The 14,576-nt window shown below is 44.3% G+C and overlaps 2 protein-coding genes across 4 annotated transcripts in view; one reads left to right on the top strand and one right to left on the bottom strand.

Annotated features, from left to right (window-relative positions):
* The first annotated feature begins 1,081 nt into the window (after positions 1-1,081).
* On the top strand, positions 1,082-5,532 carry FANCD2OS (FANCD2 opposite strand). Its single transcript, XM_055413370.2, has 2 exons — positions 1,082-1,284; positions 4,547-5,532. Exon 2 carries the CDS (start codon positions 4,555-4,557, stop codon positions 5,089-5,091), a length of 537 nt encoding a protein of 178 aa, XP_055269345.1. The 5' UTR covers positions 1,082-1,284; positions 4,547-4,554; the 3' UTR covers positions 5,092-5,532.
* A 516-nt stretch (positions 5,533-6,048) lies between these two features.
* Positions 6,049-14,576, bottom strand: part of FANCD2 (FA complementation group D2) — a 53,400-nt gene continuing 44,872 nt past the window's right edge. For all 3 annotated transcript variants that reach the window (XM_055414430.2, XM_088831959.1, XM_055414431.2), the window contains 7 exons: positions 14,275-14,346; positions 13,523-13,561; positions 12,506-12,580; positions 11,652-11,726; positions 9,146-9,292; positions 7,582-7,677; positions 6,049-6,493 (listed from right to left, as the gene is read on the bottom strand). In XM_055414430.2, coding sequence (XP_055270405.1) covers positions 6,413-6,493; positions 7,582-7,677; positions 9,146-9,292; positions 11,652-11,726; positions 12,506-12,580; positions 13,523-13,561; positions 14,275-14,346 — 585 coding nt within the window. In that variant the 3' untranslated portion in view covers positions 6,049-6,412. The remainder of the gene's footprint in view (positions 6,494-7,581; positions 7,678-9,145; positions 9,293-11,651; positions 11,727-12,505; positions 12,581-13,522; positions 13,562-14,274; positions 14,347-14,576) is intronic.

Genomic DNA, 14,576 nt, shown 5'->3' with positions numbered 1-14,576 from the left:
TATGCAGTCATTTAAATGCTAATCCGGAAAAATACTATGGCAGCATAACACAGATGATAAATTGAAGGGGAAAACAAAATACACTTTTTTAAAAAAATTGCAACTATGCAAAATTATTCAAGAGGAAAATAAAAATAAACTTACTGGGGTAAAAAGTGGTAAGTTAAAATAATTTTAGTCTCCTCCAAGATTCATCATTCTCCGTCCCTTTCCCCTCTCTGCCACCAACCTTCTCCAACTGTCTCCACTTATCTCTCCTTTCTCAGGGACACACATACACACAGTGACCATCTGACAATCCTTGACAAGTCCCTCAAGACTATCTGGTCTTCCAAACCAGGGTCTCAGCCTGACCCCATCCTGGAGAGGCCAAGTCTCTCCCCTTCAGCTTCACCTAGTCACACAAACCTGACAGCTGTTTGCGCTGTGTCCCCTGGGTTCACAAAGTGCATGGGTGGTTTCTGGGGAAGGGAAGGGCAGGTGGGCCATTAGTTAATTCTTCATACAGATACTGCCCCCTGCCAGGCACTGTGATAGTCAGGCACTGTGGATAGAGGAGTCAACTGGGTAGACCTCCCTTCCCCCAGCCTTCCAGAGTAATTGTTTGCAATGAAGTTTAAAAGTAGCCAAATCACTCTTTTACTAAGGTGAAAGTGTCAGTTTTACAGCTTTCTGAGAATGAGAATCTTCCTTTTTGAAGTTCAACAGAAAGCAAAGTTTTTGGTTGGGAAGTCAAGGAGACATGTATCTTTCTCCATCTTGACAGGGGAGCACCTGTCTGGGTCCTTGCATTGGGATTATTCAATGCAGCCACAAAAGCCTTCAGAACTCTGGGTAACTCAGAGCAGGGTTTAAAGGGTAGCGCTAACCTTTTAATACTAACCACAGCTCCCCGCTCCCCTGACATTTATGCAGGCAGGTTCCTGGTCAGTCTTTGAAATGGTCTCCGTAATCCTCTTTGACCAGATAAATCAAAGGCACATCTCTGTGGCGAGGTGGGGAAGAGGTGGAGGGGAACAGAATTCGGTTCAGCACTGCTGAAGGCTGAATCCCGGACCAGGTGTTCCAGTGAGATGGGGGCTCCGAGCGAGCGGGGCGCTTCGATCGCCCCGCCTCACCGCGCCCCTTCCGCGTTTCGGGCTCTCCCCGCTCCCCGCTACCCCTCCCACCCCGCCGCCACGGTCCTGGGTCACAAAGGTTGTTGCCAAGCACCCGGTGGAGAAAAGATGCGGCCAGGGAACAGCCGCCGCCACTCTGGAGCGTGAGGCCCGCGGAGTTCAGCAGGTGAGACCACGGCCCGGATGGTGGGACCGAGCCCGGGGCCCCACCACCACCTCCGCCTCGGCCAGATCCGTCTGGCCCCTGCCCCGGGGTAGGGATCCCCGGGAGATAAGCCCCTCTTCTGACTGGGAGGGGGAGCCTGCCCCTCTTAGGGCCGCTCCAGCCCCTCGGGATCACAGTTCATAAAGACCTCAGCTGCACTTTGACAGCTGTCTTCCCCGTCCTCAGGTGCGGAAATGAAGGGACGGGGTTTCTTGACATGGGAGGAAGGGTATGAAGGGAAAATCTTTGGGGCTAGAAGCAGGTGTTTCCTACTTGGGAGCTCTTAGAGCAACTTGAACAGACTGTCTAGGTTCAACTCCTCCTGAAGTGGATGATGGAGGTTCGTGGCTGGTAGAAGTGAGCAGTGAACTAGCTTTATTTGCTCCTTATGTAAAAGTGGTGGAAGGGACCTGGGATCAGACGCTCTCTTTCATCCCATGTTGGTTCTGCTGAGTATTTCGGCTGGACATTTGATAAAGTCTTTTCCCTCTGGCCCTATTTCCTCTCAAGAGACAAGGAAGAAGGGCTCCTGCACTTTTTTTTTTCCATATCATATATTCAGAGTTAACACTCTCCACCCCCACCTTGCCTTGATGGGGTACCAGAGCAGCCCTCATCCTGGATGTGTGCTCTTCGAGTCAGAATATCAAGTACCAGAAGCCTTTCACAGGCTGTTTCGAACAGATAACTATCCCTTGGTTGTCACTTTCTCATCCTAAGGCAGCCCAGATATTTGAACACAGTATGCACAAGAGCTTGCATACCTCAGGAGAAACATTCCCAGCTGGAGGAAATCAACAAATCTTCTTTCTACTAACCACTGTCAGGGGCAGGTCTTCTGTTTCAAATGTCACCAACAATTCTCTTTTCAAAACAAAATTTCACTGTCTCATAAACTATGGTGAGGGTGTCAAACTTCTTCTGGGCCATTACTGGGTGGTAATTACTGGGTGGCCATTTGCTGCTACCTTTGTGGAAGAATAGTGAAGGTACAGAGAAATACACTTGACGAGAAAGAAAACGGTCTGCTGTGCTCCTCATCATAGTAGGTAGGTGCTGAATAAATGTTACATCTTTCTTGAATTCAGTGAAATCCTTTATATACTGACGATTTCAAAGTAGAAAGATGGAAAGTCCAAATTCTACTTGGGTAAATTTTGAGTTAGCAACATATCCTCTACACCTTTTCATCTTCAAAGAAGAAAGGAAAAAATATCAACCAGTGGGTCTTTCAAGAAAAAAAAAAAAATACCCAGTGAAGTGAAAGTTGCTGTCATGTCCGACTCTTTGCGACTCTGTAATTCTGTATAGACCATGGAATTCTCCTGGCCAGAACACTGGAGTGGGTATCCATTCCCTTCTCCAGTGGATCTTCCCAACCCAGGCTTCGAACCCAGGTATCCTGCACTGCAGATGGAGTGTTTACCAGCTGAGCCACCAGGGAAGCCCAAAAAACACACACATAGGAGAACCAGAAAAATCTTTAAAAACTAAAAAGGGACTGGTCTTGGGAACTTTTTCCCCTCCTGCCTGGTGTAATTCCTCTGAGGTGGTGTATAAGTACCTTAGGGCTCTGAGAGAGCTGGTCACTTTTGTCAAAAGAGGTTCTGATCTTCTGACTGTCCATAATTAAGAATAGTAAAAGCTGAAGTTCCTTAAAGGAACAACGTAAGTTCTCAAACTGTAAGGTGCATCAGACTCCCCTGGAGAGTTTAAGCACAGAATGCAGGGGAACTGAGAATCTGCATTTCTTCCATGTTTCCACAGGATGTTTAAGCTGCCAGTCCCAGAATCATACTTTGAAAACCAACAGTATAAAATACCTGTGATTTAGTCACAAATATCTGGTGAGATAGGCCTGAGCACCCATCCACAAATAATGTCTCACTATGGAATGCCAGCAGCCTCTGCCACCTGAGAGGCACAGATTCTGTCTTTCAGTTCAGTTCAGTTGCTCATTCATGTCTGACTCTTTGCGACCCATGAATCACAGCACACCAGGCCTCCCTGTCCATCACCAACTCCTGGAGTTTACCCAAACTCAAGTCCATCAAGTTGGTGATGCCATCCAACCATCTCATCCTCTGTCTTCCCTTTCTCGTCCTGCCCCCAATCTCTCCCAGCATCAGGGTCTTTTCCAATGAGTCAACTCTTCGCATGAGGTGGCCAAAGTATTAGAGTTTCAGCTTCAACATCAGTCCTTCCAATGAACACCCAGGATTGATCTCCTTTAGGATGGACTGGTTGAACCTCGTTGCAGTCCATGGGGCTCTCAAGTCTTTCCAACACCAGTTCAAAAGCATCAATTCTTCGGCAGTCGGCTTTCTTCACAGTCCAACTCTCACATCCATACATGACCACTGGAAAAACCATAGCCGTGACCAGATGAACCTTTGTTGGCAAAGTAATGTCTCTGCTTTTTAATATGCTATCTAGGTTGGTCATAATTTTCCTTCCAAGGAGTAAGCGTCTTTTAATTTCATGGCTGCAATCACCATCTTCAGTGATTTTGGAGCCCCCAAAAATAAACTTCTGACACCATTTCCCCATCTATTTGCCATGAAGTGATGGGACCACTTGAGCTTTAAGCCAACTTTTTCACTCTCCTCTTTCACTTTCATCAAGAGGCTTTTTAGTTCCTCTTCACTTTCTGCCATAAGGGTGGTGTCATCTGCATATCTGAAGTTATTGATATTTCTCCCAGCAATCTTGATTCCAGCTTGTGCTTCTTCCAGCCCAGTGTTTCTCATGATGTCCTCTGCATAGAAGTTAAATAAGCAGGGTGACAATATACAGCCTTGACGTACTCCTTTTCCTATTTGGAACCAGCCTGTTGTTCCATGTCCAGTTCTAACTGTTGCTTCCTGACCTGCATATAGGTTTCTGTCTTTAGCAGTTATCAACACAGCACAGATCCTAGTACCAAACAGGGCTACTCTTGGACAAATCAATTTCCTCATCTGTACCATGGGTAAAATCCTACCTTCAGAGGCTTGTGATTAGGTTTAATAAAGTACACACAGCAGTTACCAGATTCAATACTTGTCACTATCCTCTACTGCGCTTTATAGAATTACTTGTAGCCTAACAAGTACTGGAATCTGTTCATGAGAACTACAGAGTACGGTAAAGTTAATACTGAGACAGAGATGTGAATTTGAACAGCCCTACCCTCACCAAAAGCATGCTAGGGAAATTCCATGTTCTGATTCCTCTCCTCTAGGACTGTCAATGGCAGGATACCAGCTCTGGTCACCATGGACCCCACTGGATGAGAGCTTCCAATGGCTGCGGCATACAACACCTACCCCTTCTTCCAAGCACCCCTTTAGGGCTTCCCCCTGCTTCCCACATACCCCTTCTGACCTTGAAGTGCAGCTGTGCTTTCAAGAGGTCACTCTAGTCCTAGACAGCCCATTCCTGGAGCCTGGGGTGAGTCCCAAGTTGCCCTGTCACACATCAGAGCTCCGAACCATGAATAACAAGAAAGGGCTGGTCAGGAAGCCTCAGCCTGTCCGCCTCAGTGGAGTGGATTCTGTCTTTGGCAGGGTCATCACGGCTCAGCCACCAAAGTGGACTGGGACCTTCAGAGTTTCAGACAAGTCAGCCTTTTGCAAAATCATTAGCCGGGAGCACCAGTGGCCCACTGGACTTAAGGAACCTCAGATTCAGATGACAGTGACCATGTGCAAACAGATGTTACGCTCCATCCTCTTGCTGTATGCAACATACAAGAAGTGCACCTTTGCCTTGCAACATTCCAAGTAAAGGGTCCCATCTGATCCCTGTTCCTCACACCATGCCTTTCCCTATGTGCCTGAAGCTTACATAGAGCTGTCCCTGTAAAGGAAACTGTGCTCGCCCCAGCTATTTTGCTTTTCAGTCAGGCGGTGACAATTCAGGAGCCCCTCTCCCCCCTTTCCCTCCAAAAATGGGCCAGTGACAGAGCAAGGGAGGAGAACATTTCCACTGTAAAGATGAACAACCATTTGAAAGAGAGTCAAACTAGCACTGACATGTACATGTGATAAAGAATCATTAAACCATATATACCAATGAGCCTACTGTGAACTCATTTCAACACTAAAACCACAATGAGGTGGAGAAACAAAGAATGTCAAGGAAGGAGATTATGGATTCCTATGTACATGAGGATGAAAGGGTCAAAAATGTTTGTGTAGGTCAATGATTAAATAACCTCCCCCACCAAAAAACAACATAAAAACCTAACCAGACACACCCTAACATTACTGGAGAGTATGAAAGTAGGCAGAAATATTAACAAATATTAAATATTAATAGTCTGGCACTGAAATAACAGCAGAAGACATGAAGAGTTCCCCATTTTAGCTGAAGTGTATGCTTAATGTTCTATTTTTAATCAACTACAAGTAATTTTGTAGTATTCTTGTAACTAGACTATAGGTATAACTCAGAATAATGTGGAAATAAAAATTATTTATGCAAAGTTAACTGAGTTGGATGCTGCCCTTTTCACCTTTATCTTATATGTCTACATAACCACCAAAAAATTTAAAATGCAGCCAAACATTTGACTTTCTCTGAGCACTAAAAGAAATCTGTCATTCCTCCAAAAAGTGACACAAATGTGTTTTCATCTCAAATAAGACAGTCCTTTTAATAGGGAACATGTGATTTTAATTCTTATTTCTCGGCACAAACTCCAATTCAGTACCACCTACGAAGGAAATTCCAAAAGGTAGCTGAGGCAGAACTTAGAATTTATTTGAAAACTGGTACAAGCTAAAATTGCAGAATAAATCCAGAGTTTCAAAACTAGCTCCCAAAGCCTAGAATCATGACTGTTCTGCAGCACAGCACTGCCATGTTCACCCAAATAGATAAGTAATGCTACATTCGTCTTTAATATAGTAGACATTAAGCCACCATCTTTAACGTTAGTAGACAATCTGTGAAATCCACAATTGAGTTGATTCAATAGAACCCCCTTTTTAAGGACAAAATAGGATGCTTCCAGTTAGAAAGGCAGACAGGCAGCAGATCTGTAACCCTGAACACAAAATGGTAAGTTGTTGGCAAAGACGGGGAAGGAGCATCTTTCTGTAGTCTAATCAGAGTCATCATCACTCTCATCATCATCACGCTCTTGCTCCTTTTCTCCATCACTTGCTTTATCTTCTTCGCCATCCTAAGAGGCAAAGGAGAATTATTTTAGGTCATCTGAGTAACCCCATGACTTGCAACACTGCTCCCACAGCATGTACAACTGCACTGTTTCACCGTTAAAACCAATGATAGGTTTAAACCATTCTTTTGAGAAGAGAATCAGAGGCTGCCCCATTCTTGTATCATGGCCTTGAAGCCAAGATGATAGACAGAGCCATTTTGATACTAAGGCCATTCAGCAACCCAACCATGTGTGATTTTTAAATAAGCCCACAGCCCTCCAGCACTATAGCATGTATGTGACATAGGAAGAAAATGGGCATTCAGTATAGAATGAAATGTTGGTTAAATTCAAAATACAACAGGAATCCAGCATAAGATTCTCTCTGATCTGCAAAATCTAATCTGAGAGGTGTGCTTAGGACAAAGCATCAAAATAATAGAATACTGTCTGCCTCAAACTTTTTTATGAGAACAAGGTGGAGGTATTCGATACAAATAGAACAGAGAAACATGTAATAAAAGAATTTTTCATACTAAGTGATCTTTTTGCAGCCTCAAATGGCATTACAAATTGTATCCAGAGCAGGGTTCTTAAATCTGAGATTCTCGATATCTATAACCTGCCCAAATTGTAAGAAACTTTTATAAATATATTTTTCTTTGCTTTGAAATCTCAACAGCATCAGGAGTAGCCCAGAAGAGCATAAGAATTACCACTATTATTTTAGTCCTCAGTGATGACAGCTTTTGATTCTGTGCTTTGGCAAACGCCAAAGTTTTGCATATTCAAACAACATGTTTAAATGGTTTAACTCATTCTTCTCAACACTCACAAAACACTTTGACCTCTTCCTATCTCCCCTCTAAAATGGTTTCAGATACGAATTCAGGGAAAATAAGAGGCTATAATGGAAGGGAATTTTCAACTGTATAACATACAGCACAACTTGAGATACTCAAGAGTGATTATAATATTGTGTGTGTGTTTCTATGTTTCTTCTGGCCCTCACAGAATTCACCTAAGTGCAGAAGCCATTTTTAGAGGGAATAAAGATGGCCACAGAAGGAAGGAATTATAAATTCAGGCAGGAAAAGTCCTGCACGTACCTTTGCTGCTTGGCTCTCAGAGACCTGGAATGATGTATCACCCTCACTCTCATTTGCAGTGCTCTCCTGGGAATTCTGGGATATAATCTCTTCACCCTGAATGTGAATGGGACAAGACAAATGGTGGGTTATAATGATCACACATGGGTCTCAAGGGGAGAAAGGCTTAAGTTTATAGGCAAGGCAAAGAAAGTCATTCAAACCTGATCAAACACAGACACCAACCTGTGATCCAGCAGCTGAAGAACTGATCATCAACCCAAGGCTTCTGAGATGCTTATGGCTCTCACACAATATGTAGTTTTACAAAAGATTCTAGTATCTTTGCATTCTAGTATCATACTAGTTTTACAAGACCAGATTGTATTGGTGACTCAGGTAATGCTCAATATGATTCTAAACCTTCTCAAATACCTTAAAGTATGTGAACATGAACATCAACACATCAACTATATACAGGGCTTCCCTGGTGGTCCAGTGGTTAAAATCCTGCTGCCAACGCATGGGATACGGGTTCATTCCTGGGTCTGGGGACATCCCATATGCCTCACACACCGTGCACCACAGCTACTGAGCCCACGTGCAGCAGTTACTGAGGCCCAAGAGCCCCGGAGCCCAAGCTCCACAGTAAGAAGCCACTGTGGTGGGCAGCCTGCACACGGCAACTGGAGTAGCCCCTGTTAAGCTGCAATGAGAGAAAGGCCTCGAGCAACAATGAAGACACAGCACACCCAACGAAAAAAACAAATAAATAATTTTTATAAATTGAATCTAAAAAAAAAAAAAAACCCACACCAATCACAAATGGTCATTTAGAGGCTGAAAGATAGTATACTAAAGTGGTTTAGGAATACCAAATCTGGATGAGGACTGTGTGGACTCAAACCTTTTCTCCACAAATATTGCTGAATGGCAAGTTACTTCACCTCTCTGAGCTTCAATTTTCATGGTAACAAGAGTACCTACCTAATAACACTGAGGTGAAGAAAGGAAGCTAATTCTCTGGGCTTTATTATTTTCATGTATAAATTATGAGACTCAGATATCATAAACATGAATGAGAAGGGCTTGGGCTGTACTTGAAAAATGGTGTTAGACCAAAGAAAGAGTATTGCCCATCAGTCAGACAAGTGACAGAACTAAGAAACGCTTACTTGTTAAAATCAGTCAGAAAAAAAAATCAGCACAGAAAATAACTTCAGGAATAGAACAGACTAGTTTTAGAGTGAAAAAAACAAAACTAAACAACAAAAAAAAGTTTCTCCACAGTTGCAGAAAAAGGTTTTCCTGATCTGCTTCTCTGTCTGAGACCTTTCCTACTAATACATCAATGGTATGTTTTGGTGCCTCTGCTGCTGCTGCTGAGGGGTGCAACCTGCAACCCTTGGGGCCAGGGGCCCAAGAGTAAAGTAACTTTAAGAGCTGAACAGTCACTTAAGAGAAAAGCAGTCGTGAGTATTGAGAGAGTGGAGCTTAGGGCACCTTCCTTAGATACTTTCCAATGCTCTCACAAAGAATAGAAGAGGAGAGAAGGAGGTTATCATTGGTAGGGGCCCAGGCTTACCTGCAAGTCCCGATTTTTAAGATTGCCCAGCCAGAAAGCCTCTCTGCAATTGTTGAGGATAAGCATGGCTTTCACTCGGCAAACTAACAGTTCCAGGGTCTTTTTGAGAAAAGGCACATGTTTGGTGAGTTTTGTGTCCTGGTGAATCTGAATGGAAACAAATGCAACCAATTCATCCGCATTTATCATCATGCATTCACATTTCCTATACAGAAACTTTCGAATTCCTAACACCCTGAACACTGAACAAGAGCATAAGCCCTGCCAGTATAGACCGGAGACATTCCCCAAATAGTAGTCTGATAGAGTACTCTGAAAATTCTCTAAGCCAGGCTTCAACAATACATGAACAGTGAACTCCCAGATGTTCAAGTTGGGTTTAGAAAAGGCAGAGGAACCAGAGATCAAATTGCCAACATCCGCTGGATCATTGCGGAGAAGGCAATGGCAAGCCACTCCAGTCCTCTTTCCTGGAGAATCCCAGGGACGGCGGAGCCTGGTCGCCTGCCGTCTATGGGGTCGCACAGAGTCGGACACGACTGAAGCGACTTAGCAGCAGCTGGATCATCGAAAAAGCAAGAGAGTTCCAGAAAAACATCTATTTTTGCTTTATTGACTATGCCAAAGTCTTTGACTGTGTGGATCACAATTAACTGTGGAACATTCTGAAAGAGACGGCAACACCAGACCACCTGACCTTCCTCTTGAGAAATCTGTATGCAGGTCAGGAAGCAACAGTTAGAACTGGACGTGGAACAACAGGCTGGTTCCAAATAGGAAAAGGAGTACGTCAAGGTTGTATATTGTCACCCTGCTTATTTAACTTATATGCAGAGTACATCATGAGAAACAATGGGCTGGAGGAAGCACAGGCTGGAATGAAGATTGCCGGGAGAAATATCAATAACCTCAGATATGCAGATGACACCACCCTTATGGCAGAAAGTGAAGAGGAACTCAAAAGCCTCTTGATGAAAGTGAAAGAGGAGAGTGGAAAAAGTTGGCTTAAAGCTCAACATTCAGAAAACAAAGATCATGGCATCTGGTCCCATCACTTCAAGGCAAATAGATGAGGAAACAGTGGAAACAGTGGCAGACTTTATTTTTTGGGGTTCCAAAAACACTGCAGATGGTGGCTGCAGCCATGAAATTAAAAGACGCTTACTCCTTGGAAGGAAAGTTATGACCAACCTAAACAGCATATTAAAAAGCAGAGACGTTATTTTGCCAACAAAGGTTCATCTAGTCAAGGCTATGGTTTTTCCAGTAGTCGTGTATGGATGTGAGAGTTGGACTGTAAAGAAAGCTGAGCTCCGAAGAACTGATGCTTTTAAACTGTGGTGTTGGAGAAGACTCTTGAGAGTCCCTTGGACTGCAAGGAGATCCAACCAGTCCATCCTAAAGGAAATAAGTCCCGAATGTTCACTGGAAGGACTGATGTTGAAGCTGAAACTCCAATACTTTGGCCACCTGATGCGAAGAGCTGACTCATTGGAAAAGACCCTGATGCTGGGAAAGATTGAAGGTGGGAGGAGAAGGGGAAGACAGAGGATGAGATGGTTGGATGGCATCACCGACTCAATGGACATGAGTTTGAGTGAACTCCAGGAGTTGGTGATGGACAGGGAAGCCTGGTGTGCTGCAGTCCATGGGGTCGCAAAGAGTCAGACACGACTGAGCGACTGAACTGAACTGAACTGAACTGAGAGTACTCTGAAGAGAATGGTAGCTGTCCTTTAAGCTAAAGCAGCCTAGAAGACATATCACCAACACCTCTCAGTTCCTCATCATAATCTCTCATTGATCAATTATCAATGAATTTACCTAAAATATTCTTGAACACATATTATACTGACATTAATCAATAGAAAGTACCCCTGTTTAGTGGAGGGAGTCCTTAAAATTCCACTAGTCAGCACCTTAAAAATTTAGAAGCAGGGGAGGAAGTGAATGACAGGAACTGGGTGGAAGAATCATGGGCTTGCCAGTGACTTCACAATTCCACAGTTCTGTGTCCCTTCAGACAAAAAGTGACAAGGGCTCAACTGTACACTTTAAGTGGAAAAGTCCATGAATGCTAAAATATTCTCAGAAGAGACAGATCTGTTCCTTGACTAGGAAATAATACAGCTGAGAAGTTCTAAAAACAGCTGCTTTTAGAACTACTTCTCATCTCCAGTAAAGTCAGCACTTCCATAATATTCCTCCTGCCCAGAGTATGGTACGTAGTTACACACCCACCAACATTCTCTCACCAAAGAAGAGGTCCTAGAGGAAACAGGGCTATGGAGTTTGAGTCAAATTGCAGAAATTTCCCTCGAGATGATTACCCAATCTCAGCCAGCAGCTGAGGCTTTGACCAGTCTGATAAACTGCTGTTAGACAGACATAGTCTCAGAAATAAAGACTTAAGAAGGGTAAAAAGGGAAGAAGGCACTGGAGCCCATGGATCTCCAAAGAGCAACCACAGATTAAACCAACAATTGTGACCTGCTTTCCCTCTTACCTTGGAATGCCCACACAGGTGATGAAGCAGTCTCGTGCTCAACTGAAAGGTTTCCAGTAAGCTCAGAACATCTTCCTACAACCAACAACATGCACAAATGCCATATGAAACATTCTCATTTCATTTTATGGGCAAGATATCCTTGCAACCAAGAGTACCAAAGAGGATCAAGCCTCAGGTGCCAGCCATAGATGGATAATCATCTCTTTTTCAAATTGAGGTAGTGCTGATTTACAAAATTTTACAAGTTTCAGGTGTACAACACAGTGATTCATAATTTTTCAGTTTATATGGATTTGACGCTCAACCCCAAGGAGCAATGCTCACTGGCTGTCCTCCCCCTTTCCCTTTCTGAGCTATGAGGGACCAACCGAATATTGTGAGTGTTCTGCACAGTTCAACTTGGTAAATATACGCAAGAAATCATCTCCTGGACTTGCCTGGCGACAGGTCTAGTGGTCAGGACTCCGGGTTACAGCACAGTTTATTGACACAAATGAGTTCTCTTTCCTTTTTTGTAATTCCTGAGACCAGACCCAGAGAAGTACACAGAAACAAATGACACACTAATAATGTGAGGTCCTGGGACTGCAGTAGCATAATAAAATCAGGCTAAAAGAAACAACCATCCTCAGATCTGGAGCAGAAGTCGGAAGGTGGGTCCACTATGGAACATTCAGTCCATCTCCCAGGGCATCTCTGGGAGAGCTGAAGTAACCAGAGGCACCTACGTCAATCTGTGGCCCAGAACCGGGGTAAGTGGGCTATCCCCATGGCTGCCCAGGAGTTGCTGTGGACGTATTTTCTGAACAACTATACAGAGCATGCCTTTGCTCTCTGCTCTCAGTTCTTACCCGGTGTTTTCTAAAACTGAAGTCTAGGAGCGGCATACACTGCTTCAGAAATGCTTCCACAAAGAGACGCCCATACTGAGGAAGAGAAGAGGTAAGCTGGTGAGGACCTCTAGCTGAGGTCTTTCGTGGGAAATGCCCCTGCCTGAGGCAGCATAGCATTTCCCAGACCAGAGTGTTTATTTTCTTTTATATGTAAAAAATAAATCGGAAAGGGTTCAAAAGGTTAATTTAGAGAATATAGCTTAATGCAAAGGCTAAAGAGGCCTGTTACATCCTGAATTAAGCAGACTTACCTACCGCACGCACAGTCAATGTGCAGGGATATTGCTCAGCTTCAGAACAAGGGCAAAGAGAAACTGAGGGGAACTCCAGCTCCCAGAGGACAACTTACTCTCCAAAGGAAAAAACTGCGTAGAGCTGAGGAAGTACATGACCAACTGCCCAATTTACCCATCAGGAAAAGGACTCCCCCTTCTCAGCCATCCCTCACACTGGCACCAGTGGGGGGTGTGAGGAGAGAGGAAGAGAGAAGCCAGGAGACAAGAGTATGGGGCCCCATCTACTGGAAGGAACTGCTGGGAAAGGGGATAAGCATTCTCCCTACTGCCTTCCTTAGCTCTTAACTCAATGTGTTTATCACCAAATCTAGGGCTAATCCAGGATATTCCCCTGGAGGATACCAGAAGGCCAGCTCCCACATCGATGAGGCCACCCACGGGCTTTAAAAAGAGGAATCACCCACTCCTCCTTCCTTCCTGTTGACAGGGAAGGAAAGGCAGGGAGTGACTACTGCTCCTTAAGCCAATCATCCTATTTCTAAGACTAAGTTTTCAAACTCATAGGAAAATTGGCTTCTCTGATTATCCAATTAATATAGAAAAACATATCTATGGTCTTTTCTAGACTACCTATCAGCAGAAATTCTGGAGAGTGGCTTGTGGGCAAAGTATTAAGCAATTCCACTCAGCTGACCCAAAGGAAGAATAAACACTAAAGAGGGCCCAGTCTATTGCTCACCTTCAAACATGCATACAGAACAGGACGACTATCAAACACCTGGAAAGATGAAGGACAAGAAACCAGAGTTGAGCTCTGCTCCTCTGAGCAACCCAGCCTCTTCCCCACCGCGCAAAGCACAGCTGAGTGTTGTACAGACGTCTCAAATGAAGGAGACATATCAACATGTTAACAAATCAGTCACAAAGGAGAATAAAGTAATCATTGTAACTGAAGTTCAAAAAAAGAGGGGAGCGAAGAGGAACAAGGAATCGATTCCAACAGGGGTGTTAAGAAGATGGCACTGCAGAGATCCCAAAGCCTGACGGGAAGCCTGAAGAGAGAGGCAGAAAGGAAAGAAAAACATCCTAAGCTGGGGGAACAGTGTGGGCAAAATCATGGAGTGGGGGAGAGCGGGAGTGTACATGAGGGATAAAGAAGGCATTCAAGTTGGAAGACGGAGACCACGGGGAATGTGTTCAGATTCACGGTGCGGTGAGAGAGCGTGGGGGAATGACAGGGCGAAGGAGTCATTAAATAGTAAATACTATGGCACAGACTGGAAGGAGGAAGGCAGAGAAGGAAAAGACACTGCACAGGAAGCAGGGAAGGTGTTATCCAGGATGGCCAGGGCACAGGGAGGAAGATGGGGGAAGCAGGTGCCCAACAAAGGGTGGGGAGAGGGGCTGAGAGGGTCCATTTTTGAAGTCAGGCCCCTTGGCAGTTTCTGCAGTTAGCCAGTGAGATGGAACAGGGAGCCTCTCCACACTCACCTTTATTAGGTTAATGAGGATACTGAAGTCTCGAACAGCCATGTTCCAGTAGAGGAGCTTCTTTTCATGAATCTGGGGGCAGCCAAATAGACAGGCATCTTTGAATTGCAGCCAAATACTTCTTTTATCATGTTCCCACTAATACAAGGTTCTTGAACTACAGAGCTATACAGAGATTTTAAATCAATTATCCTCCTAAAGAGATGTGGCAACCAGTGAACCCACAAGATGGCTCTGACGCCTGCCTATATAAGGTATCACTTGGAGAAGGAAATGGCAACCCACTCCAGTGTTCTTGCCTG

This window comes from Moschus berezovskii, chromosome 24 (genome assembly GCF_049115385.1).
Source record: "Moschus berezovskii isolate FMDL1 chromosome 24, NW_MosBer_1.0, whole genome shotgun sequence".
NCBI lineage: Eukaryota > Metazoa > Chordata > Mammalia > Artiodactyla > Moschidae > Moschus > Moschus berezovskii.
This window is presented reverse-complemented; position numbering and strand designations above follow the sequence as displayed.